This window comes from Macaca thibetana, chromosome 13 (assembly GCF_024542745.1).
Source record: "Macaca thibetana thibetana isolate TM-01 chromosome 13, ASM2454274v1, whole genome shotgun sequence".
NCBI classification, from domain to species: Eukaryota; Metazoa; Chordata; class Mammalia; order Primates; family Cercopithecidae; genus Macaca; species Macaca thibetana.
The window spans coordinates 76,383,210-76,408,747 of NC_065590.1; the positions used below are offsets into that span (position 1 = coordinate 76,383,210).

The following is a 25,538-nucleotide window of genomic DNA, read 5'->3' on the forward strand; positions in this document are numbered from 1 at the left end:
TGCCCCAAAGGGCTGCATCTCAGGGCAGCTATGCAGTGCTCAGCAGGGAATGCCAGAAAGGCATTGGAAGGATTTAAGGGGCATGCCACATGGTCTGCAGAGTTGGAGCAAGTCCAGCTAAGAACTTACTGTTAGGTGTTGCCCAGTTTATAGCCCTTGGCTGGAATTCTCTGGAAAACACAAATCACTGAGAGTTGGCTTCTAAAGAGCACCTATAAATGGGAAGAAGAACACCAAAGAATCAAAGATGCCAGAAAAGAAAACAGCCCCTGGGATTTGTGAACAGGTGTTCTTGACAGGGTCCCTCACCTAAGCCATTCTTCCGGCACAATTATCACCCAGAGCTGCTTGTTTCTTGGCACCTAGAACACTCCATCGGGAGCTGTTTCCTTTTTTAACTCAATACTCCCAAAGACTGCTCTGGGGATAACAGCTCCCACTCTCAGGGGGAAAAATATCTTTTTAGAGATGGGAGATGACAAAACCATCATCAATAAGCAAGAAAACTCCCAATTATTTTTCTTGAGACACTGTCTTGTGATACATCCTTGTGGGTAGGGCTTCCTGAAGCTTTTTCTCACCATTTTTTCTGAAACTATGACTTTCCAACATTTTTCATTGCATACCCTATTAGTAAAATCATTTTGAACATGCACCACAAATATCTGCATATTTATTCTCTGATTATATTTATGCAATAGTGTGTGTGTGTGTTGTTTACTGTATTTATAGTGAAAGTTCTAATAGAAGGTGTCCGCTGGGGTGCAGGCATCCCACTAAACAAACACAAGGCAGACAGGGCAAGCATCATACTCCTCAGCTCATGGATTAGTAGACTAAGCCTTGGAGGGAAATAGACTTGACTAGGTCACATAGCCAAAAGTTGCAACACTGGGGTTAAAACTGACTTCCGTACTTTCCAGCTTCTCAGATTTTTCATTCATATGCCTGTAATACCTACCCTTGTTTGTGTTACTAACTTTGTTTTTAGACTCTCCTTTTCTCGCTTAATCACCTAGCCTTGTTTCCACATGAATAAGCTCTCCCTTAGCTGAGAAAGCCAGACGAACTCCATTAAGCTCCGTCATTTGCAAGGCTTCAGGGACTCCTTACCCACCCCCTTCCTCAAGGAGTTAACTTGACTCTCAACATATCAGAGTCAAATTAACTGATAAGATACTGAAGCAAGCAATGTACAAAGTTCCCAAGATTTTGCTCAAGAGATAACACCGTAAAGCCTTGAGTTTGTGTCCGGCAGAGCCCACATACATAACATCTTATGAAAGATTTAGAGCCCCTGCACGTGGAAATTGTTTGTTTCTCTGTAATCATTTGTCTTTTTAACTATTTACATGTTTTTACTTCTGTAGAATTGTTGCAACTGAGCTCCCCTCCCCTTCCTAACCAGAAGTATAAAAGAAAATCAAGCCCCTTCCTCCAGGCGGAGAGAATTTTGAGTGTTAGCCGTCTCTCCATCGCCGGCTAATAAAGGACTCTTAAATTCGTCTCAAAGTGTAGCGTTTCTCTAACTCGTTCAGGTACAACATGCCAAATATCCCTTTCTACTCATCAGAGTTTGGGAATGGACCAGTCATATCAGTTTTTGGTAATTTCCACATTGTTTCCCTGCTTTACCTATTTTATCGTTATTGCCTATAGCATAAGGTATGCTATGCCATCAGGGTTCTGGAATTGGCTTCTAAAGAGCACCTATGAATGGGGAGGAAGAACATCAAGGAATTAAAGATGCCAGAAAAGCAAACAGCCCCTTGGATTTGAGAACAAGAAACATGCACTTTACACGCCTCATCTCTTTCTGTCCCATCCAGTAAGCAGGGATGATGCAGAGACCTTCCCTGGGTCTCGCCTTGCCCAGGAGTTAACGTGTTCTACGATGTGTTTGTAGAAAGAAGATGGTCTGTCTAGTAGAAAGAGATGTGATGTGATTGACATGGAGTGGCCACTCTTGACACGGGAGACATGGCAATTGTACTTCCCTATATGAGAATGAGGCTGGAAGGAAGGTTGCTTCCCTCAGTCTTTTCTCAGCAGAGGTGTTTTGTAAAACAAAACCAAACAAAATACCAATTCCCTGAAGCAGAATAAAGATAAAGAAACTTAAATATCTGGAAACAAGAAAACCACAAGAGCCAAGAAATGGGCAGCTCAGGGGCCCCAGGAAGTGAGGTGGGATCAGGCAGAAATAGGCTTGGGGAGGAGGATCTGGAAGCTATTGCTGTTTACAGCCAATGTCCTCTCTCTCTCCAACAAGTGGCAGGCCACTGCCCAGTGCTGAAGTCACTGTTTAACGAAGGTGGAGCCTGCCTTTACCTGGTACACCCATATAAGGAAAAGCCTGAGGGCAGGAGCAAGCAGACACCAGCACTGCTCTTTCTCCAAGACTGCCGGCCAGCCGGCCATGCTCTCCTCTGCCAGTCTCCTCCACCACTCTCTATCCCTAGAGCCTGTGGAACCTGCCCGTCTCCCCTCCTCCATCAGACGCACCTGTCTAGGAAACAGGTAAGATGTGAGTGGTCATCTCCCAGAGCTGTGGACCAAGGCAGCCCTCTAAACATTAGTGAGCATGTACAATTTTCTAGAGAGCTTCATGATGTCAATTCTGAGTTCCCACCTACCAAGGTACACATTTAATAGCTCTGGAAACTGGGTGTTTTTGATGCAAGTGGTCCAAGGATATGCTTTAAGAAAAACTAGGGCAAAGGGGGACTTCTAAGAGAAGCTAATCCAAACTTTGCATAGTTTAAGCAAAGACAGTATTTCTTAATCATTCTGTCACCTTTGATTTCTGCTCAAAGTTGTGACCTTGAGGGCTGTGTTTGTCATAAGGACACATTGATGGCAGAAATCATGCTTTCTTTGCGCACTGATGTGTAGTTTCTGATAGATAGTAGGTACTTAATAAACATTTGCTAGAGGGAAGAAGGGGACCTGGGCCCTTTGTTTTCTAATCATCTAGTTTATTAGTTATAGGAATGAAGTTGACAACTCTGGGTTAATCACAAAAGATGGATCATTACAACTTCAGAGATTCAGGAGGTTCCTACATGCCTCTAGTGGTGTCATGGTCACACATGTGTGTCTCTATAACTGCTAAAGTTGTGTAATCTTTGAGATGTGATGCTGTTCCCAGGGAGACAGTTCCAGCTGCTCCGCTTGGACCCAAGTCAACCAGATTAGAATACGTGCAGATATTTTCCCTCTATAGTTGTAGTTGGGGCATGAACTATACTGACTGTCCCATTTGTCCTGGATCACAAGCACAACTTTGTTTACCCCCAAGTGGCATTAACTTGACTTTCAGTCAGATTATCCTCTTGAATTGTCTCACCTTTGTACCCACCTTGACACAAGTGTTGTGGGTTTTTTGTTGTTATTGTTGTTTTGAAGTTTGGAGGAGTGACAGCTGCAGGAAGGCTTACTTGTTAGTAGATTGGTTGATGGAAATGTAATAACCTACCAACTGTGTAATAGGCAAAAGGTTTATGTAGCATAAGTTCATTATCCCAATTTGTAGATGGAAAAAGTGAGGGACCTGGTGAGTGACTTGCTGCTAAAGTTTATTCCAGATGCACATGACAGAGCTCGAGTTCTGTTGTGCCTGGTAGGTACCCTGTCTTGTCCCCTAGTTATTTGGTTGTATTCAGTTACCGTCTTGAAAGGACACCTTAGAAAAAAAGGTGCTATGAAGAAATGCACACATAAGGTCAAGCACTGTGGCTCACACTTGTAATCTCAACACTTTGGGAGGCCGAGGGGGACAGATTGCTTGATCCCAGGAGTTCAAGACCAGTCTGGGCAACATGGCAAAACCCTGTCTCTACAAAAATAAATTAAAAATTGGGGATCTGGGAAAAAAATATTAGCTACATGTGGTGGCGCACACCTGTAGTCTCAGCTACTGGGGGCAGGGGGAGGGGTGCCATGGTTGAGGTGAAAGGATCGCTTGAGCCTAGGAGGTTGAGGCTTCAGTGAGCTACGATCATGCCACTGCACTCCAGCCTGAGTGACAGAGCAAGACCTTGTCTCAAAACAAACAAACAAACAAACAAACAAACAAAAATCACCAACCTGCTGGCCCGGAGGCTCACTCCGTATCAAGCATTGTGCCTGATACTTCCACACGGTGAGCTGTGTGATTTGGGGCATACTCCTTAACCTCTTGGAGGTTCTCAGTTTCCTCATCGCTAAAACATGGTAGCAACAGTAATCTACCCCCAAAAGATCAGTGAAAGGATCAAATGAGATTGTATATGGAAAGCACTTAGCAGTACTTGAGCACATGGCAAGTGCTGAAGACATTTTAGTCATTATTGTTGACATTATTTTAGCCTGGGTTCTCTACAAAACAAAGCCTGAGGCAAAGCTTAAGTGCTACTTAGCGCTTAAGGTAAGACACCAGGGGAGTGAGAATCAGGGAAGTGGGAAATGAGAGGAGAAAGGGGGAAGCAGTGACGGATGATGTGCCACCACCTGGCCTCTCTTCACGAAGAGACATGGCCAGCCACTTGGCCAAAGCAGGACCCCTCTGGACTGGCACTGCAGATGCATTGTGCCTTGGAACAGTCCATCCGAGCAAGGGTAAAGAGGACATTTATCTGTTGGCTCACTCTCTCTCTTCTATTATTGTTCAAAGCTTGCCCTATGGGGAGTTAACTGTCCTGCACTTCCAGCTTGTGTCTTCTGACCCCCATGGCAGCCAGTGGGAAAACTAGATCTAATTGCTAGAGGCTTGGCACCTCATCTGAGTCCAGAAGTGGTCAGAAGAGCCACTTCCTTGGATGGAGTAAAAAAGGGACCAAGAGTCCTAGAGACAGGTTGAGGCTAACAGAACCTGAGATAGCACCTAAGAAAGGTTTAATAAAGACTGAATTATCATTAATATCTGCCGAGCACTGTGTATGGCACCAGTGTTCCTGCCTAGATGTCACCTCTTTCTCCCATGAGAAAAACCATAAAGGGGACCTTGGATAGGCTGGCCCATTCCATCTCTCCTCAGTGTTTGGAAGAAGTCAGGTTGAGGGCATCCTAACTCTCTCAGAATTGTCCATGGTGTAGCATGCCACTGATAGACAGCAAGAAAGTCCACAGCCATGGAAAACATCAGAGCAGAATCAAGAGGAGGTGTTGATTTTCTACCCCCCTTGGGACTCTATCTTTTGGACAAGTGTTTCCTAAAGCATGGTTTACATACAACACTAATTTTGGGGGCTGTTGCTGGGGACTCCTTGATATAAAGCATTTATGATCAAATATTTGGAGGAATGTTGCCTCCTACTCTTCCCTCCTCAGAGAGTTATGATTCCAATTAACTTAAAAAGGCTCTGTTCACACCTGTAATCCCAGACTTTGGGAGGCCAAGGCAGGCAGATTGCCTGAGGTCGGGAATTCGAGGCCAGTCTGGCCAACACGGTGAAACGCCATCTCTACTAAAAATACAAAAAAATTAGCCGGGTAAGGTGGCATGCACCTGTAATCCCAGCTACGTGGGAGGCTGAGGCACGGGAATTGCTTGAACCAGGGAGGTGGAGGTTGCAGTGAGCCGAGTTCGTGCCACTGCACTCCAGCCTGGGTGACAGAGTGAGACTCTGTCTCAAAAAAAAAAGGCTCTGAGAAGGCCAAAACAAAGGAACCAGTTGAACTGAGTGCACCAGAACTTCCCATACTGAACTCCAGTTGAAAACACAGCTTTGGACCATGTGTTCATGGGCTCAGTCTCTTTTGTCTTGATTCCTGAATTACCAGGGGACTCTTCTCCACTACACACTACTTTTTGCTTTGCACAAACCCTGTTGAATAAAAAACTCTGCAGTATAAGGGAAGGCTGTGTGGTGCATGAGATGCTTTTACCAATCTGCAGAGCTCCCAGGAAACAACCAGGAAAGTTCAGTCAAGCCTTGTTTCCTCATCTCAATAATGAAGAGTGAACCAGGCGATCCCCAAGGGGTCTCCCAGCCTCTTGTCTCCCAGCCTCTTGTAATCCATGATACTCATGTTGAAAGGCAGCTAAAGGTCACCTCGTCTACCTCGTGCATTGCCTCAGAGATAGACTAGCGAATAAAGAGATGCAAATTTTTAAGACAAGTTGTAGGGGTATGAAGTGGAGGTTTGCCCACTGCCGCCCTCTCTGGTGAGTTGAACATGAGATGGGATGGGTACCATGTCCCACAGTAGTGGCCGGAGCGATGAGCTGCCTCTAAGGACTTGCGCTGGAGGACAGCCAGGACTTGGGGGTTAATATCCTCATTTCAGCCAAGTAAGTCGCGAGGGATGTTTAAAACTGGGAGTAGCCAGGAGGTTTATTTCCTTTCCCTCTGAAATAATGGTCCCTCAGGCAGCACTCTGCCCTCTGATCTCCACTGGACAGCCCTGCCATGTCCACCTCCCATGCCTGTGGACCAGGGTCTGACCAGCACCTCCCACACAGCTCAGAGAACTGAGCCAGACCCCGTCCCAGCCTGCAGACCAGAGACACGAGGGGCACTGTCTCCATCAGAGCCACACACCTGCCTTCAGGAGATGCACCCAGTGGCCCATTAGAGACCACTGGTTCTCAAGGGCCTGAGGCCGGAGAGGTGATGGAGAGATGACAGGAAACTTTGCCCCCATTCTCCTCGCCAAACATTCTCTCTTCTCCCCAGTCTAATCCTTAACCAGATGTGGCTGTCAATCAGCTGAACTACATATACCATTAAGCCCCATCTCAGGAAGCTCTAGCTTTCTTGCAGGAACTTAAGATACTGTCAGACGGCATGACCCTGGCGGGAGATGAGGGCAGAGGCTTTCTGCAGGGGCTGGCTCCTGGGACTCCAGCCAAAAGACCACCCCAAGCATGTTCTGTCAACCCAGGGGCTGTCCTGAGCCAGTGCTACCATCCCCTCAGACCTGTCCTCAAACTGTCTTCCTCCTCAGCCAGGTCATCTTCCCTAGGTGGGCACGGGGATTCCCCACAGCTCCCTGCCTGTTCTGGAACATAGGCTAGACAGCAAGAGGGGCGGAGGTCTCCCGGGACTGCATCTCCCTCTCTTCTCAGGCAGAGGCTCCCAGGCCTGTACCCCCTGCCCCAGGTCCTGTCCTTCCCACCATCTCCCCAGTGGGCCCTGCACGAGCTGGTTTTTAGGTCATTTATGCTCCTCTCTCTTTCCTCTGTCTTTCCTTCTTGCCTTCAGCCCTCGCCTTCAGAAGCTCTGGCTCTCCCCGTTTCTTAGGGCTGGAGAGGGAAAGAATGACAGAAGGAACAAGGGAAACCTCAGAGGCCTAACCACCACCCTCCCCAGCCTGCCTTTCTCTGCTTCACTCACTCACTTAGACACGTTTACATTCGCATTTACACACACACACACGCATGCACATACACATTCTAAGCTCCTTCTTTTTCTTGTTGCCTTTTAACATATTTAATATAGAAAGCTCTTATTTTTGAAAAACATTTCTCCTCCCACTGGTCCACACCCTGACCCCAGAGATGGGACCCCACCTGCTTGGATGGAAGCTTGCTCCAGAACAAGAAGGTTGGCCTGGGCCTCCATGGGGACCTTCATCGTGTGTCTCTGAGCACCAGGTCTGAAAAGGGAATGGCTCCTTTAGCCAAAGTGCTTGGTCACTGGTACTACTGGATCTGTCTCCAACCCCCCGCCACCCCTCCACCAGAGCTCCCATTCCAGGGCTCAGCCCACTCGCCTCTGCGGCCTCCACAGGTCAGGCCTGAGAGACCCAGAATGACCAGGCACAGACTGGGATGCCCGGGTATCCGGGCCAGGGGTCCAACAGCTGGCTCCACTGTCTTTTCTCTCTCTACTGTGTTGTGGCTAGAGGCAGCGCACGGGGGCGGTGGTCTTTAAAAACTCCATCCAAGAGTCACAGCATCTGCATTCCTTGTTTTCCAGCCATGCCTTGAGAATTCACATCTTGAGGGATAAGAAAACAGGGCGATATATGGACACAATTCTGGTGCCCTCGATGCTGGGCTGGGTTGAGAATCCCTTCCCCTGGTGGACTTTGTCCTCTCTGCGTCTGGGCCATCTCATTCCTCCCACTCTCTTCCTCAGTCTCCATCCCTGCTGATTGGCTGTCCCTGGCTTCCTTTCTGTCACCCAGCCCGTCTTTGGCTTTCTCTTTGTGCGGTTGCTCTGTCTTGGCCTCTGCCTCATTCATTTTATTTTTATTTTATTTTATTTTATTTTATTTTTTATTTATTTATTTTTTGAGACGGAGTCTCCCTCTGTCACCCAGGCTGGAGTGCAATGTCATGATCTTGGTTTACTTCAACCTCTGCCTCCTGGGTCAAGCGATTCTTCAGCCTCAGCCTCCTGAGTAGCTGGGATTAAAGGTGTGCACCACCATGCCCAGCTAGTTTTTGTATTTTTAGGGTTTTACCATGTTGGTAAGGTTGGTCTCAAACTCCTGACTTCGTGATCCACCCGCCTCACCCTCCCAAAGTGCTGGGATTACAGTTGTGAGCCCCCATGCCCGGCACTCATCCATTTTCTGTTTCTCTTTGTCCATTTAAATGAAAAAGCCTAAGGAGATAGGCCCAGGGAAATCCTTTAAGAATAAACGGATTATATAAGTGTGGCCTCGGCTTCCAAAGAACCTTAAAAAACAGAAAGGAAAAAGACCCCAAACCTAGCCTTCTGCAGTTCAAGCCTTTGGGAAGTGAGCAGGCCCGGAGCCAAGGGTCTGCCTGGGGAGTACTGGTCTGAAACAGTGGCTCTCAAGACCCTGCATTTTAACTTGGTACATGGCAGGCCCCAACCTTCTAAGTCCACCAAATTTGTATTTGTTTCAGAAAAAATTTGAATTAGCTAAATGAGAAGTGCATCTCTTCTTCAAGGATGAAAAAAGAAAAAAACCGTGCCGAGAAATCTAAGCACAGATGAAATATTACACAGTGTTTCCGAGACTCATATAGTTTTAGTTCCCAGAAAAAAGAATGCTCTACCTCGTCCTTAGAATATAGTTGAGTCTACTCAACCCTATCCTAATTGAATGACACCTATCAAATACCCTAGGGAGGGGAAAGGAGGAGATTTCCATGCCAAGACAAGTTTGTTTTTTGTGTGTGTTGGCACAAACCTAAACTTAATTGAAAGGAATAATACATTCTGTGGGTTCCCATTTTTTTGTCTAACAGTATCATTGAGGCTACATAAAACCTGTCATCTCAGTTCCAGAAATATAGAATGTTACCGCGGAAAAGCACTTAGAAGAGTGGGACCAACCTTCTTAGTGTTCCAAGTGGGGAGACCGAGGCTAGGGGAGGGAGCAACGTGCCCAAGGCCCATAGAGTTTAGTGGAGCTACACAGATCCTTTCTGTCAGGCAAACCTTCTCTTGGTTACCCCCAGGGTCTCCTGAGAAGGGCCCATCAGCAGAGCTCTCCAAGCTCCCTTGTGCTATGATTCAGGAAGAGGCTGGGTCCGCACAGCAAGGGCAGTAGGGAGAGAAGAGGCTGGGGTTGCCTTGCCTATGGAACCTCAGAAAGTCGCTTCTGCTTTCTGCCTCTCTTGTGCCAAGCTGATGATCTCCTTGGCAGTCAGCTCCAGTGCTGAACCCAGAGTCACTGGCAGGCAATAGAGAGGTCTATTCTGAGCACTTACTTTCTGGCACCTGTTCCAGGTCTATGTAGCTTTCTACATCTGAAGACACGAGAGAGGCTTCTTTCATTTCATTTCATAGCCTCTTCCCTGGCCCTTGGTGGATTAGAGGTTATCTCAGAGGATGAGAAACACTAGCTTGCCCGTGCACCTCTCAGCCCTGATTAGGCACAAAGTAGGATGCCTTTGGCAGGGACAGAGGCATGCTTTGCTCACAGGCCAGATCACCCCAGCTTTGAAGCTGGGGGCGGGACAGGAGTCAAGCCCAAGCGCTGCCCAAACTTCTCCTGTTTCACCTTGAGCCCCACTTTCCCCTTCTGCAAAGTGAGCCCTGCATAGTCTTCCTCTGAGGTCCGCCTTTCTGGGGGCCACTAATCCCACCGTGGTCTTCAGGCCACACATGCATGGAAGAAACTTGCTGAGATGATTCTCAAGTACAGAGTGGCTCAGGGACAGCACTGGTCTGGCAGTTAAGTTCCATTTTCAAACCCGATGTTTAAGCTCATTCTCACACTTACACCATCTCATATAAGCTCTCTGAGAAGTAGTCACATGTTCTCCCAACTTGCTGTAGGTTTGTATCCACACAAAATTCTCTGTCGTCTTCCCTCTCTCTCCCACCCTCCTCTCTTCTTCCTCCTTCCTTTTCCCCTTCTCTGTCTTCCTTCCTCCTTCCTTCTACCCCCTTCCCTTGCTCTCTTCTCTCTCTCTGCTTCACTCTCTCTCTGTCTCCCTCTCTCTCCTCAAAGCCCTGAGGTACACCAAGAAGGTATATAACTGAAAGTGGTTTGCACATCTTTTTCCCACCAGAGAGCAGTTAAGTGCCTATTTTCTCCACTTGGGTAGCTAAATTATTCTCGATGTGTTAAACAGTGTAATTAAACATACACATACACACACAAGTGCGCAGACCCCTTCCCCCACCCTTGTTCCTTGTCAGCAGAGAGAGCGTCAGCCCCAGCCTTCAAGCTCTGTTAGTTTTAATTTGAGTTGTGGAATTAGTAATGGGTTTTGCTGGAACACTGTTGTGGGAAATAGATTGCTCCTCGTGCAGGGTTTGGGCACCATTTCAAATGAGTATTTGTTAAGGGGAAAACCGTCCCCTGTCGTGTTCTGCTACATTACATCAGATTTATTTCCATTGTTCTGAAAAACACCAGCCAGGAGAGGGCCGCATGCAGCACTCCTGGGCAGGGAACCATTGAATGCAGCTTCCTGTTTCATAGCTGATTGAAAACAAAATGCAAGCAAAATTACCCTTTGTTGCTGGGATATGCTAGGAGCATCCTGCGGACAGGGACACCAGGGCAACCTGTCACTGAGGCAGGGAGGTGGTCCCATCACTGGCAGAAAGTCGCTAAGTGGTTTAGTACCCAAAATATGACGCTGACGAAAAGAAGAGAGAGCCCAGCAGGTTGAAGTTGGAAGGGATCTGCCCAATCCAAGGGCTCTTCTGGGCCGCTGTGTAGAGTCATCCAGCCTCTGCTCAACCATTTCCACCCAAGACTGTTCACGGCCTTCCTTGTTCTGTGGTAATTCATGTCATTAGCAGTTCTCTTCTTCAATACCATCCAATAAGGCTGCATGCGAATATTTACACTTAAAAGTAAATGATTTAAAATTGAATAAAAATTAAAATCCAGCCCCTGAATTGCACTAGCCATCTTTCAAGTGCCCGATAGCTACATATAGCCAGTGGCCACTGTCTTAGACAGCACAGATATAGAACACGTCCATCATTGCAGAAAGTCTAATCAAAATCACACTTCCCCAAATTTCTGACTCTTTCCACCCTCTGAACTGTACAGATCACATGTTCTTCCTTTGCATTCATATCCTTTCCACTGGACATGTGTTTGGCCCCAGGGACACCTGGCTGTCATGTAGGACAGGGTAAGCAGAGGAGGAGAAAGCCCCCTGGGACAGGGTAGAGGCTGTGGGACACTGGCCCAGCTGGAGATGCAGACAGCGTGGTCTACTGCATGGCTCAGGGCCAGAGGTAAATGTGCACCCAGTGTTTCTGCCAGGCAGGTGGAGGAGGTGACAGTCTCAACACATGGAAAGAACACAACTCTGGAACCTGGAGAGACCTGAGGTTGGGAGTTCAGAGGTGACTGGCAGGTGCCTGGCATGCCCATCAGCTGGTACAGGGTTGTAGTCACTGGGCTCAAGTTCAGGGCCAGGCAGGACTCTCAAGGAGTTTCTGATAGCGTAATACACAAGCTTTTACTATGTGCCACACCAAGCCCTTAACAAGAATCTTCTCATTTAATATCTATCTGCTGCTACAAGGCTGGTTTTATTACCTCCACCTCCCATCCACTTTATACATAAGGAAAGGAGGCTCAGAGATATTAAGAGTATTGGCCAAGATCATTCAGTCAGTAAGTGACAGCTGGATTCAAACCCAAGTTTCAACTTGATTCTATGTGCCTGTGAGCACCGTTCCATGCTGTCTCTTTTTCCTTTTTCCTTAAGACACAAGGCAGAGTTCAGTTTCCTGAACTGGAGCATAACCTTGGCGGTATAGAAACTCAGGGGTTGGGAGTACGGTTGTGGGTCCAGAGGTAGTTAAATATCTGCTCTCTTAGAGCAGGATTATTCTGGAGGGAGGGGGACCTGGGCTGCAGGGGCTGAGTCTGAGAGTCACTGAAGGCCCCTCAGTTGGCCTTCTTCCCAGTAAACCTCTCTAGATCTCCAACTCTTCCTCCCAGGAAGGGATTTCCAGGCTTCCTATCTATTTAGCTGGACTGCCTCCTGCCCGTATGGCACATTTTTGCCAATATGAAAATTTGCCACCTCTTTCAGGTGGATATAACTGCATGCCAGGAGCCCATGCTTGCAAGCAATGGGCTTGCCTCCCTGCCAGGCACCCTTATGTTACTCAAACACTCATTTTCAGATACCATTGAGAGTACCGATGAGCCTCTTGGAATGTGGCCCCTAGAGCTGAACACAGATGTCCATGTGGGGTCAAGAGCGGCTTTGTACAAGGTCCTGGGGCTAGCCTGTCTAGAGCAATGCCTTACTGCTGTTGAAGCTGGTCAGAGCCTGCCACATCTTTCATAGTTTTGTCTCATTTTAAATAGGAAGTCAAGTAAGGCATACAAAATATTTCCAAAATGAAATTTACCCAAGACAGATCCTGCTCACTATTTACTTGCATAGTTAACTTTTTAAACGTAAAGACAGTTTTGCAGTTTCCTTAGTTAATTTCATCTTCTTGGTTTTGAAGTCATTTAGAATTTTGATTCTGCTATCTGCTTGGTTAATTGTTCTTGATTTCCACTATTAAAAATGATGAAAGAGTTGAAAAGGATCTTCATTTTTATTTCAACATCTTCTTTAAGGATTAAGATAAAAATGTAGAATAGGACAGGACACGGGACAGAACTCTGTGACTATTACAATGCAATGATTCTTAGCTATTCCAGACCATTCATCCATAATCTCTGGGTCAAACTGCGAATTCTATTTACTACACTGTATTCTACTTTACTATGTTAATCTAGTCGACACACAGGGAATAGGTGGAGATTTTATCAAATACATTTTAAAAATCAAGGTATTTATATATATATATCTTCCTTCAAAGTAAGGACTCTATTTTGGGGAAGAAAGGAAAAGGGAGGGAAAATTAAGTAATTGGTTTTGGCAAAGCTATATTTGCCAATACAGATACCAGCATTATTTCCTAAGTACTCAAAGTATTTCTCTGCAAGTCTATTTCAGAATTTTGATATATATGTTGGACTTCTTAAAAATATTATTATAGAGCTACAAGAAAATTTTAAATCAGTGTTTCGGAAGAATGTGTTGATTACAAATTTTCTATTTTAAAAAGAGAATCTCTTACAAAGTTTCTTATATTAAATTCCCATAAGAATTACTATTGGCTCAATTTATAAAAATTAAACTTATAAGCAAATATTTGTAGTACATTTGTATTAGTGTAAAGAATATTGATGTTCATCAAAAGACACTGTAAAGGAGTTAAGAAGATAAGACACAAACTGGGAGAAGATATTTACAAGACATATGACCAACGAAAGACAAATATGCAGAGTGAGTAGTGAATTCCTACAAATCAATAAGAAAAAGACAACTCAATAGACAAATGGGCACAAAATATGAATATTCATTCCTCAAGAGAGGGAACATGAATGGAGAATAAACATAGTGAGAGATGCTCAATCTTACCAGTAATCAGAGAAACAAATTAAAACCATAGGAGTTGCCACTTACTCCCACGAGATGGGTACAAATAAAAAGCCTGCCAATACCAAGAGTTAGTGAGGATATATAGCAATGGCAACTCTTTTACACTGTTGGTGAAATTATAAATTGGTACAACCTTGGAAAATAATTTGGCATACTTAATGAGGTTGAGTATGTGTGCTCCCTAAACCCAAAATTCTACTTGTAATGTAAACTAGAGAAACTCTTGCATGTTTATCAGGAGATACGTACAATAACATTTATAGCATAATTTTTCATTAAAACAAAGAGAAGAGCATTAAACGTCCATTGACAGAAGAAGTACAAATAAATCATAGGATAACATACAGCAGTGAGATAAATGAAATCCTGCTGCTTTTTAACCATCGGGTGCAGGGGGAAGCAAATTACTGAAGACTATATAAACTATATACAGCATTTAATTTTTGAAACAACTCTACTTAGAATATATAAAAACTGTATATATTTAATGTGTAAACTGATGAGTTTTGACACGTGTATACACATGTGAAATCATCATGACACTCAAAAAATATTTCTATCACCCCCAAAAGTTTTCTCATAACCCATTCCTCCCTCTACCCTCATTTCTGAGCAACCACTGAACTTCTTTCTATCACGGTACATTAGTTTGCATTTCTAGGATTTTATATAAATGGAGTCATATAATATGTATTCTACTTTGACTGGCTTTCACATAGCATAATGATTTTAGAGATTTATTCATGTTGTTGCATGTATCAATAATTCATTTCTTTTTATTGCTGAGTAGTACCTTATTTTATGGGTACATCACAATTTATTCATTCACTTTTGACGGACATTGGATTGTTTCCAACTTTTGGCTATTAAATATAAGTCTGTTTTGATTATGCACAAGTCTTTGTATGAACATATGCTTTCACTTTTCTTGGGTAAATTCTTAGGACTGGAATGACTGAATCATTTTGTAAGTGTATGTTTTAACATTTTAGGAAACTGCCACACTGTTTTCTAATGTAGTCATACCAGTTTACATATCTACCGAGAGTGTATGAAAGTTCCAGTTTTCCATCTCCTCATAAACAGTGTGATCAGTCTTTTTAAATTTTAGGCCATTAGAAAACAGTCTATAGTGAGCTTTCGCTGTGGTATGAATTTGCATTTCACTGATAACTTATGATGTGGAACATCTTTTCATGTTGGGTTATTGCCTGTTTTTATATATTATTTGGTGATGTGTCTATTCAAATCTTTTGGCCATTTTAATGGGTTTTTTTCTTATTATTGATTTGGAAGAGTTCTTTATATGTTGTGGATTCAAGTCCTTTGTCTGATATATGTGCTGCAAATATTTTCACCTAGTCTGAAATATGTATTTGTGTTTTTTTAATGGTGTCTTTTAAACCTTTAATGAAGTCTAATTTATCAATTTTTTTTCTTGTATGGCTCATATTTTTTTGTATTCTATCAAAAACACATTTACCTATCCCAAGTTTGCAAATGTTTTCTTCTGAAAGTATTATAATTTAAGTTTTACCTTTAGGTCTATGATCATTTTGACTTGGTTTTTGTGTATGGTGTGAAGTAAAATCCATGTTTGTTGTACTTTTCCCATTTAGAAATCCTGTTGATCCAGCACCATTTTTTTGGAAAGACTTTTATTTCCCCCATTGAATTGCCTTGAAACCTTTCTCAAATTAATTGGCCATATATTTGTTGATTTATTCTAGATTCTCCACCCTTCTCCATTGATCTATTTGTCTATATTTTTGCCAGTACAGTAGCTTTTTAACATGTGTTGAAGTCAGATTGGGTAAGTCCTTCAGTTTTTTCTTCTTCTTAAAAATTGCTTTGGTTATTCTAGGTTCCTCACATTTAGATGTAAATCTTAGAATCCGCTTATCAATTTCTAACAAAAAAAAAAAAAGCATGCTAGGATCTTGGTTGGGATTGTATTGAACCTATAGATAAATCTGGAAAAAACTGCCATCTTGGCAGTATTGAGCCTTCCAATAAATGAACCGGATATATCTCCCCATTTATTTAATTCTTCTTTAATTTTTCTCAGCAATGTTTTATAGTTTTTTGTAGATATCTTAATATCTTTAATGTTAGATTTTTTTCCCAAGTATTTTGTATTTTAGATGTTACCATTCTGCTATTTTTTGTTGCTATTAAATAATAATACAATTTTTAAATATTAACCCTGTATCTTGTGACCTTACTAAATTTAAGTATTAGTTCTAGTAGTTGTTTTGTAGATTTCCTACAATCAAAACACCAAAATAGGACCAGTTCTCTTCTTGTTTCTAATCTTTTTGCCTTTAATTTTCTTGTTGCATTGACTAGGACCTTCACAACAGTGGTACATAGAACTATAACAATGGGCATGGATTCTGATCGTAAAGGGAAGAAAATGTACTTTCCATCATTAAATATTATGTTAGCTATAAATTTTTCACAGATACCCTCCTGAGGATGTTACCTACTATTTCTAGTTTTCTGAGAGTTTTTATCATAAATTATGTCTTTGTAGCTTTTTACTGTGGTAGATTGCAGGTGGATTTTTAAAAATATAAATCAACCTAACATTCCTGGAATAAACCCAACTTATGATGTGGTATCTTCTTTTTTTTTTTTTTTTTTAACATTATTGGATTTGATTTGCTAAAATTTTAAGGCTCTTTGCTTCTCTATTCATGAGAATATTGGTCTGTAATATTTTTTTGAGGAAGAAGATTTCTTAATGAGGTTTTGTTTTTAGTATTTTGCTGAGCTGATAAAAATAAGTTCAGCTATATTTCCCTTCTTGTCTATTTTCTGAGGAAGTTCATGTAAGATTAGTGTTACTCTGTCCTTGAAGGTGTAACAGAATTCACTGGTGAAACTATCTGAGCCTGGGGGTTTCTTCTGGAGAAAGCTTTTGATAGTAAATTCAATTTCTTTACTATATATGGCATTATTCAGATTTTCTGTTTCTTCTGTGTCAACTTTGATAAATTGTATTTTTCAAGAAATTAATCCATTGTATGCAACTTAGCAGATTTGTTGGCATTGGGTTGTTCGTAGTATTCTCTTATTAGCCCTTTAATGTCTATAGGACGTGTGATGATAACCCCTTTATCATATGATAATATGGGCAATTTACATTTTCTCTCTTTCACTCTTGATCAAGTTGACTAGGGGTTTATTAATGTTGTTGATCTTTTCAAAGAAGCAGATTTTTGCTTTGCTCATTTTATCTGTTGTCTGTCTTCTGTTTGATTAATTTCTGCTCTTATCTGTCTTCTGTTTTACTAATTTCTGCTCTTATCTTTCTTGTTTATGTCCTTCTGCTTATGTCAGGTCTTCCTAACTCTCTTATGATATTATCTGACTCATAAATTATTTAAAAGTGTGTTTAATTCCAGATATTTGAGGTTTACCTAAATATTCTATTGTTATTGAATTCCTCCTGTGAATTTTCATGTAGAAGAACAACACATAGTTCAGGGAAAAGAGAGAAACTGGGACAATAAATGCCCTTTTCATGTTTCTGGGCAGATGTAATTTAGGTAATTTATCTGTGTATTCTTACAACTATTTATTTCTGAGAGAGAGAAATACAAGCAGGTTAGGACAAGATTAGTCAGATAAATAAATAGTAATGAATATCTTTTCATAAAATATTTCATGGTTTAAATCTCCTTCCATATATTTTCTTATTTGATTCTTCAACAAAGTATCATGTGTCCATTTGACAGATGAAGAAACTGAGGTGCTTAGTGTGTACGGGGTAGAATGAGGACTTGAGTCAGGATGTTCTGAAGTCACTTAATTCTTGTGCATCTTTTCCATGAAATATTTATAAAAGTTCTCCAATAAAAGGACTTATTGGTTATATGTGTGAAACACTGGGAGCAAACTTAAGTTTCTTTATCAGAGGGCTTCTTGGAGCTTTTTGTGAATTTCCATAAAGACTGTTCAGTATCAGATATTTTCCAAAATAATTTCACCTCATAATTTGTTATTTGTGGAGGGTTTCATGAAGCAACTGCATCATAGAACACACCCAAGAATAGCTGATATGTAATATTTAATCTGCTGACACTCAGGAGATTTTTTTGAATACCTACTATGTGCAAGGCCTGGCGCTACGTGCTGGCAGATCAAGATACTGCTAAGACATAGTTGTATGGCTCAGCAGTATGTAAGACATATCTCCCATTAAGGAGCCCTCATCATGTTTCCATTAATTCAAATAATGTTTACATACTTATCACTGTTGCTGCTCTGTCATTTGTTCTTGTGTCCACTGGCATCCTTTGTCTATTCTCTGAGAACCTTACCAACATGACCCAATTCCCCTTTGATGTGCACACTCCCTGAAGTATGCAGCCAGGGATAGGAGAGTTGTTGGATCAGGCTGGGGTTAGTCACTGCCTTGGTCTGAATTGTACTGCTCCCCTCCCCCAACAAATTCATATGAAACCCTAACCCCCAACATGATTGTAACTAGAGATAAGGTCTTTAAGAGGCAATGAAGCTTAAAAGAGATCTTAAGAGTGGGGACTAATCTGATAGAACTGTGATCTTATAAGAAGAGGATGAGGAAAAGATCTCTTCCCCACCCTCCACCACATGCTGGCACTCTGATCTCTGACTTCCAGCCTCCATAACTGTGAGAAATAAATCCTGTTGTTAACCCATTATGCCTAGTGTTCCATTATTGGAACACTAAGCATGTGGGAGTTATTTATATCATACTGCTCAAGGTCATTGCCAAGGTCTGATTGCAAAAATTCAAAAAATTGCAACCTCAGGCATAAATGCGGTTAAGCCTCGCAGTCAGTGGTATTTTGCTATGGCAACCTGAGCTCACTAAGTCACCCAACTCAGCAGAGGACACAGGGAAGCTCCTTTCATAGACACCAAGGGGAGCTAAAGAGGCTTTGTAACTCCCAGCTGCAGCTCCTGCTTGCTTCTCTGAAGCAAGCTTCAGATTCATGAAGCTTGATTCATGAGCTTACACAAGCTTCTCACGTGAAGAACTTTATATCAATTATTTTTGTGATGTTTCTAGCTCCTCTTGTGTGACTTTTCTTGCAACACCCAAGAGCTGCCCCAACAGCAAGATAAACTTTGTCTTGAACATCACGTAGGCCTTTCAGCAATCTCTTTTTTCCCCTGAAATTAACAAAGCTGAGTCTTCTTCTGCCTTTAGCTACCCTGCAAAGTGAGACAAATGGGGTAGAGAAGAGAGGAAAGAACCAGAAAGCCCTCCCCAAAAGTGACAGCAGGAAAATCAGGTGATCCTCTTCTGCTGTGCACAAAAGTGAAATGTTGTCAGGTACTGCGGGCCCTTCCTGAGAACATGAGTCTACAGGCTGTTCCCTGGTGAAGCCATGAGCAACTCAGAGAGAAAGAAAACTATGTGTGTGGAGGTGGAACAAGCTTCTGCTGCCTGCTTCTCCCTTCCCCATCAAGAGTCTCCTCCCAGAGCAGCCCACCTCCTCAGCAGCAGACACCCAGCCTGCTGCCTGTCCCCAAGCCTTCCCTTCCCCCAGGCCTGGGCAGCCCATGTAGTGAATACAGAGCAGTAACAGAGCCCAGGGCCCAGGTCTGACTGCACATCCTGGCTCTCACCCTGCAGGCCCCTCTGAGCCTACCCTGTCCTGAGTATGAGCAAGTCCTCGTCTTAGACAGTGTTGGGCCTCTGCACAGTCCTTTCCTGCTCAAAATAGCAATGATCATCATCCTAATAACCACCATGCATTGGCTGCTTTCTACTTACCAGTCACTGTGCTGAGTGTTCTAGAAGCATGGTTTCATCTGAGTCTCACAACAACCCTATAACATGTGTAATAGTATCATCTCCATTTCACAAACGAGGCAAGTGAATCTTAGAATGTGAATTCCTAAAGTGTGGCCAGTCCCCTACCCAATAGTGGACAGTGGCAGCCCCCCAGATGGACTAGGAACTGATCCTCACATGTAAGACCTTTGTATAATTCCAAAGGAGAAATGAAACAAAGTTATTTAGAATTTCATTTTATACGCAATTAAGGGCTACTTACAGGCAATCCCATAATTGTATTATTAAAGGTAACTATAATTTGGTTTTCATAAACCAAAATTAGCTCATTGCTAGAGTTTATCACACACTGTAATTCAATATTTTCCTGAGAGGTAGGAGGCTTGGCAATGCTATACAGGTTCCATTGTCCCCGAGCACACACAGAGAACTGGTAGACCCATGATTTTCACAACTCTTCATTATCGAGTGCCATTGCCTTTTGTCTTGACAATCGATTTCTATCACTGTTTTCTTACTCTGAATGATACTTTGACATTTTAGCTTTATCACTATTTAATTTGTTGTGGGCCCTCTTTTTAACCCTATTGTGAGTGGTGAGACATACTGAATATTTTGTGCCCTTATTCTCCAAAAACTCGATTGAAGAAATGGACATGTGTATTAGGTTAAACTAAATGGAACTGTTTGTATTTAACCATTTCTTATCCTAGGTTAAACCCTATGAAACTGACTATATTCAACCATTTTTGACCTACAAAAATGACAGTTTGTATGGTCCAATGTAATTATTCAAATGTAAATTATTCATATCTTGTTTTTGAGACAGTTGTACACACAATTCTCCTCAAATATGCTTGCACAATGACACTTCACTGGTGATATTCTGTCTATGAATTTGTGCTATCTAAATAACTTGCCACATGGTATTACAAGGTAATTGTAAGAAAATTGCTAAGTTATGTTAAGTTTACATACATTTTTCTAGGATTCAAAATTTTGATTATGAGTTCATATTCTTTCCTTAGAATTTATTCCCTTCCAGTCCTAGCTCCTTCATTATCACCTGCTTCCTTTTCCACTGTGAAGTGAAAATGGGTAGAACACACGGACCTTGGGATTTTTTTGTGCCATCTGCACTGACCCTGGTCAAAGAAGCTTGAAAAGTCCTACTTAAGGACCAGAAAGGTTTTTCAATTCCCATAACTAGGAAGTATGGATTCAGGATTCCCATTCAGGCCAGCCTCACAGATAGAGGACGTGGTACATTTTTGGTAAATGGCACCAGTTACATTCCTGTGGCTGCCTGAACAAGAAACCTCAGCCTTCCTTGTCAACTCGAGGAAAGCTAGGATGCTAACATTTATTAAGGGACTACTGCACGCCTGTCACTCTGCTCAGTTAGGTCAAAACTTATTTAATATCATAACAAACCTATGAGATTGATAGCTTCAATCCATACAGGTGGAAAAATGGGTTCACAGGCTTGAATATTCACTCCAAGTTGCAGAAGCGGTATGGAGCTGATGAAAACAGAAAGCAAACTTCAAAACCCATGTGATATTCACTGTACTATCTTTTCTTTGTTTTCTTTTTTCCTTCCCTATCCCCCATATTGAATTCTTCACCTATAAAATTACACCAAATCTGTCCACACTCCACCATCTTCCGTTCTGATGCTCTACCACCGTCTCTCCTGTGGACAAGTGCAGCAGCTCCTGGCTTCCTTCCTGCAACCAGTCCCTGCCCACACCCTCTCTCTGGTCCCCAGATTGCTCCTAGCAGCCCCATTCTATGTACAGATCTGATCATGCCCCACCTCTTCAACAGCTCTGCAGAGCTTATGGGGTATAAAACATTTTCTCACCCAGCTTTCCAACCTACTTTTCTGGCAATCTCTTCCAACACTTCCTACACACCCCCTCTGCCCCCACCCCACTAAACCCTCCAACACCCCGTGACCTTTCCAATGCAACTCGTGGGCCTCTGTGCACTTGCTACTCAGGGAAGCGGTGGGCAATTTTTTTAAACCTATCTGCCAGTTCTTCACCTGGCAGTGCTCAATAAATGGTCATGAGATGTACTAGTACCCCATAGCCTCTTGTGCACGTGAGAGCATACTGGTGAGCTGTTTTGTACAGCAGATTGAAAGGTTAGCTGGGAGTAAGGATGCTTGAATCCTAGTTCAGTCTCACTGACTGTGCCTCCAGGGACAGTGCAGCCTTAGTCTCAGTCCCCTACCTGTAAAGGGTGGTGTATCAGAGTGCCCATCTGGTGCTCACATCTGATGGTGCAAAGGACTTGATGGCTTACCCCAAAGGTATCCCTTTTTCTCACCAACAGGAAAGGACCTCGGAAGTCTTCTAAGGAGAGTCATGGCGTATAACCAGGAGTCTTCAGTGGAGACCTCCATCATCAAGTTCAAAGACCAGGACTTTACCACCTTGCGGGATCACTGCCTAAGCGTGGGCCAGACGTTTAAGGATGAGACATTCCCTGCAGCAGATTCTTCCATAGGCCAGAAGCTGCTCCAGGAAAAACGCCTCTCCAATGTGATATGGAAGCGGCCACAGGTGAGTGAGCCCCACAGGAGCATACCAGCCCCAGGGTCCTTGGAGTCACCTGCCATGGCACCTCCAGCTGAAAGAAGGTTGGGCCAAACCAAACCGGAAGGAGAATGAAATTCACCGGGTATCTCTGCTCCAGTGTTGCAGCTACTCAGCGGGATGGGAAGATGCTATAGCAGGAACCAGGAGCCCAGACTCCTGAGTTCTAACCCAGTTCTAACACTAAGTACATCACTAAATTAAAATGCCTCCATTTTTCATCTAAAGATGGGAAACCATGGGTATGAAAATTGTAGTTGTTGGAGTCTCCTCCACCCCATAACTGACCCCATCTATCACTCTGTCACCCTTTCTTCTCCTCAGGTGTCAGTATCTTTATATTCTTTTTCCCTTCCCTGTTAGAATTTGCTCAAAGGGAAGATATCAGGTCAGTCATTTACATTATAGGATGAATTTAAATAATCACCTCCCCTCTCTCTTTTATATTCACATTCTCCATCTTAGAGAGGCTTGACCACCTGCAAGAGAATTTTAGACATCAGCTTTAAAATTAGGGAGATATTGCAGGACAACATTCAGATCTCCCTGACTCCACAACCCCAGCAGATGGCCACTACCTCTACCTTGCAGCCAGGTGAGCCCTCCTGGTTTTTCTAGAACTATCTCAATTTTAGGGCATGACACCTCCACGGAAAATGTCTCAGCTGACTCAACATTCTGATAATCTCATCAGAACTACTGTTGATGCAAAGCACCCGGATAAGGACCACTCTAAGGACGCTCCTGCCCAAACCTCTATTCACGCTTCTGTAGGCTGCCAGCATAACCTAGAATGAGATAAAATAATATAGTGTCTAGTAAGCTAATCATTATAATATCTGCAACCATTATTGAGCACTGATTAAATGCCAAGCACTGTCCAAACACTTCCCATAAAGCCAAGGTAGGTTACAGAGTAAAGTTATTTTCTCATGGTGGCTACTAAGAGGCTATGAGGCTATGAGACAAAAGTATTTGTCTGGTCTGTGGATCTCTAATTCAGTTCTGCACATGGGAAGGAGAACTGAAGACATCAGGCTCTGGGAGGCGACACCTCTTGCCCTACAATGGGACAGATTTGAAGCTTTGGTGAAGGGAAGGGTTAGGGATCAGGTAGGGTTTGGGATGCTGCTTAGAGAAAAGTGCGGTGTTTCAGTGTTCTAGGATCCTCTTATCAGCCATTGGCAGTAAGTCCTCAACAATGACTCTCTTCTTCTAGTCTTTACCTCCTAAGGAGAGATGAAGCAGAGAATTCTATTTAAAGAAGTTCCAAGAGGTCATTTTTTTCCCATTGCTATTTTCAGAAGCTGAGATTATTTTAGAAAGTGGTGGGATTTTTTTCTCACAAGGTGCTGAGCCATAGATGTGAGACCATATTTATAGTGTTGAAGAATTTATAACACTTCTCTTTAGAAAGGATTGAGAGATTCTAATTATCTGATTCTCACAACAATTCAACTTGTGATGTCTTTTGGGGGCAAGGAGAAACTGAGGCAAACGGAAGTGAAATCACTTATAAAGAATAATGCCAGGAACCCAAAATAGAGGCAGCCAGGGGCCGAATCTGCTTTTCCCATTACTACTTTCCTCATCCAAAAGCTTACCTGAGCTCTACTGGGCGGATTGGGGGCACTTTTTCATTCTGGCACTTCTTTTTAAATGTCATATTTCTTTGTCTTTCTTATCACAGTTGGCAAGACTTACGTTTGTATAGTACTTTCCAGAGCTTTCCATGTATCTTCTCATACTTTATCTTCTTCGTTTTCTCCTAACTTTATAGAAAACTGACGTTCAGACAAGTGATGTGACATGCCAAGGTGACATGATTAGCAAGGGAAGGATCCAGAATTTAAATGAAGATTCCTTCCACCTGCTGCGCTTTCCCCCCACTGACTTAAGTGCCTAATAGGGTCTCTGTTAGAATTTGGATGAACAAGTACATGAGTGAATGGATGAATGAAGAACCCTATCTACAGGTGCCTGATGCACGTTTCAAGTTCATATGTGCAAGAAAGAAACCTTGTGTTGACCTATTTTCCAAGTAGGACAGTAAAGGAAAAAGCCAATGTACTCATCCCTTTGACACTGTGATGTCCTTGACCCACAATGTACAGCTGTGACTGCAGAGAGCACTGGAAGAGAAGCCACGCCAGCCTGGCCCATTCCTAATAGTAATGGCCATACCCACAGAGTGCTGACCATATGGCAGGCCTGGCTTTAGGGGCTTTGACTTGTCAATCCTCACAGTAACTCTATGATAAGATACTATTATTAGCCTCATTCTGCAGCTGAGAAGCAGAATCAGAGAGTAGGGGTACCTCTGCCCAAAGTCATATAGTTAGATGATAGTAGAGCTGGAATTTGAACCCAGGAGTCTGGTTTCAAGACCTGAGCTCCTAACACCATGCTAAATGGCCCCTGTAAGTCCTCATCATAAGCTCATGTCCTATTCTGGGTTCCTGCCTGTCACTAGTAATGTTTTTTGCACTAGTAGAATCTTCTACCTCATGTGAGTAAAACAGGAATCAATCCCTCTCTAAAGTTCATCTGTCTATGTTCTGCCCTTTTTTCCCTTTTTAGGGATAAAAATGGCACCTGTACCACATATGATTACTTTAAGGACTAACTGAGTACAATACTTAGAACAGTGTCTAGCACAGTATAAACACTAAGTGCGCACTAGTTATTGTTACTGTGATTAATTTGGGAGAATGTCATAAGGTAGCAGCCTCAGGGCCTATTCCCTGGGATTCTTGGGCTTTCACAGTCCAGCCATCTCAGCTTCAGCCCTTGGCCAGTTTAAGAAACTCTTTCAGGGAAAAATGTGGGTCAGAGGAAACTATGTAGGGGCTGAAGGAAGGTTGGCAGGGAGTGTAGAAAATGCCTTTCTTCTCATGTTCTGCTTTTTTTTTTCTTTTTCTTTTTTTGAGATGGAGTCTTACTCTGTTGCCCAGGCTAGAGTGCAGTGGCACAATCTCGGCTCACTGCAACCTCCACTGCCTGGGTTCAAGTTATTCTCCTGCCTCAGCCTCCTGAGTAGCCAGGATTACAGGCATGAGTCATCATGCCTGGCTAATTTTTGTATTTTAGAAGAGACAGGGTTTCACCATGTTGGTCAGGTTGGTCTCAAACACCTGACCTCAAGTGATCCACCCACCTCAGCCTCCCAAAGTGCTGGGATTACAGGCATGAGCCACCATACCCGGCCTCATGTTCTGCTTTCTATCACTATTTTTAGAAGGTTGACTCCCAAGCTATAGAACTTGCTGAGTGCCTGACCAGAGGTCTTACCAGTGGCCCTTAA

At 43.0% G+C, this 25,538-nt stretch overlaps 1 protein-coding gene across 1 annotated transcript in view; it reads left to right on the forward strand.

Annotated features, from left to right (window-relative positions):
- The first annotated feature begins 2,386 nt into the window (after positions 1-2,386).
- Positions 2,387-25,538, forward strand: part of CAPN13 (calpain 13) — a 113,954-nt gene continuing 90,802 nt past the window's right edge. The window contains exons 1-2 of the mRNA XM_050753267.1: positions 2,387-2,520; positions 21,972-22,201. Of these exons, the coding sequence (XP_050609224.1) occupies positions 22,004-22,201 (198 nt within the window). The 5' untranslated portion in view covers positions 2,387-2,520; positions 21,972-22,003. The remainder of the gene's footprint in view (positions 2,521-21,971; positions 22,202-25,538) is intronic.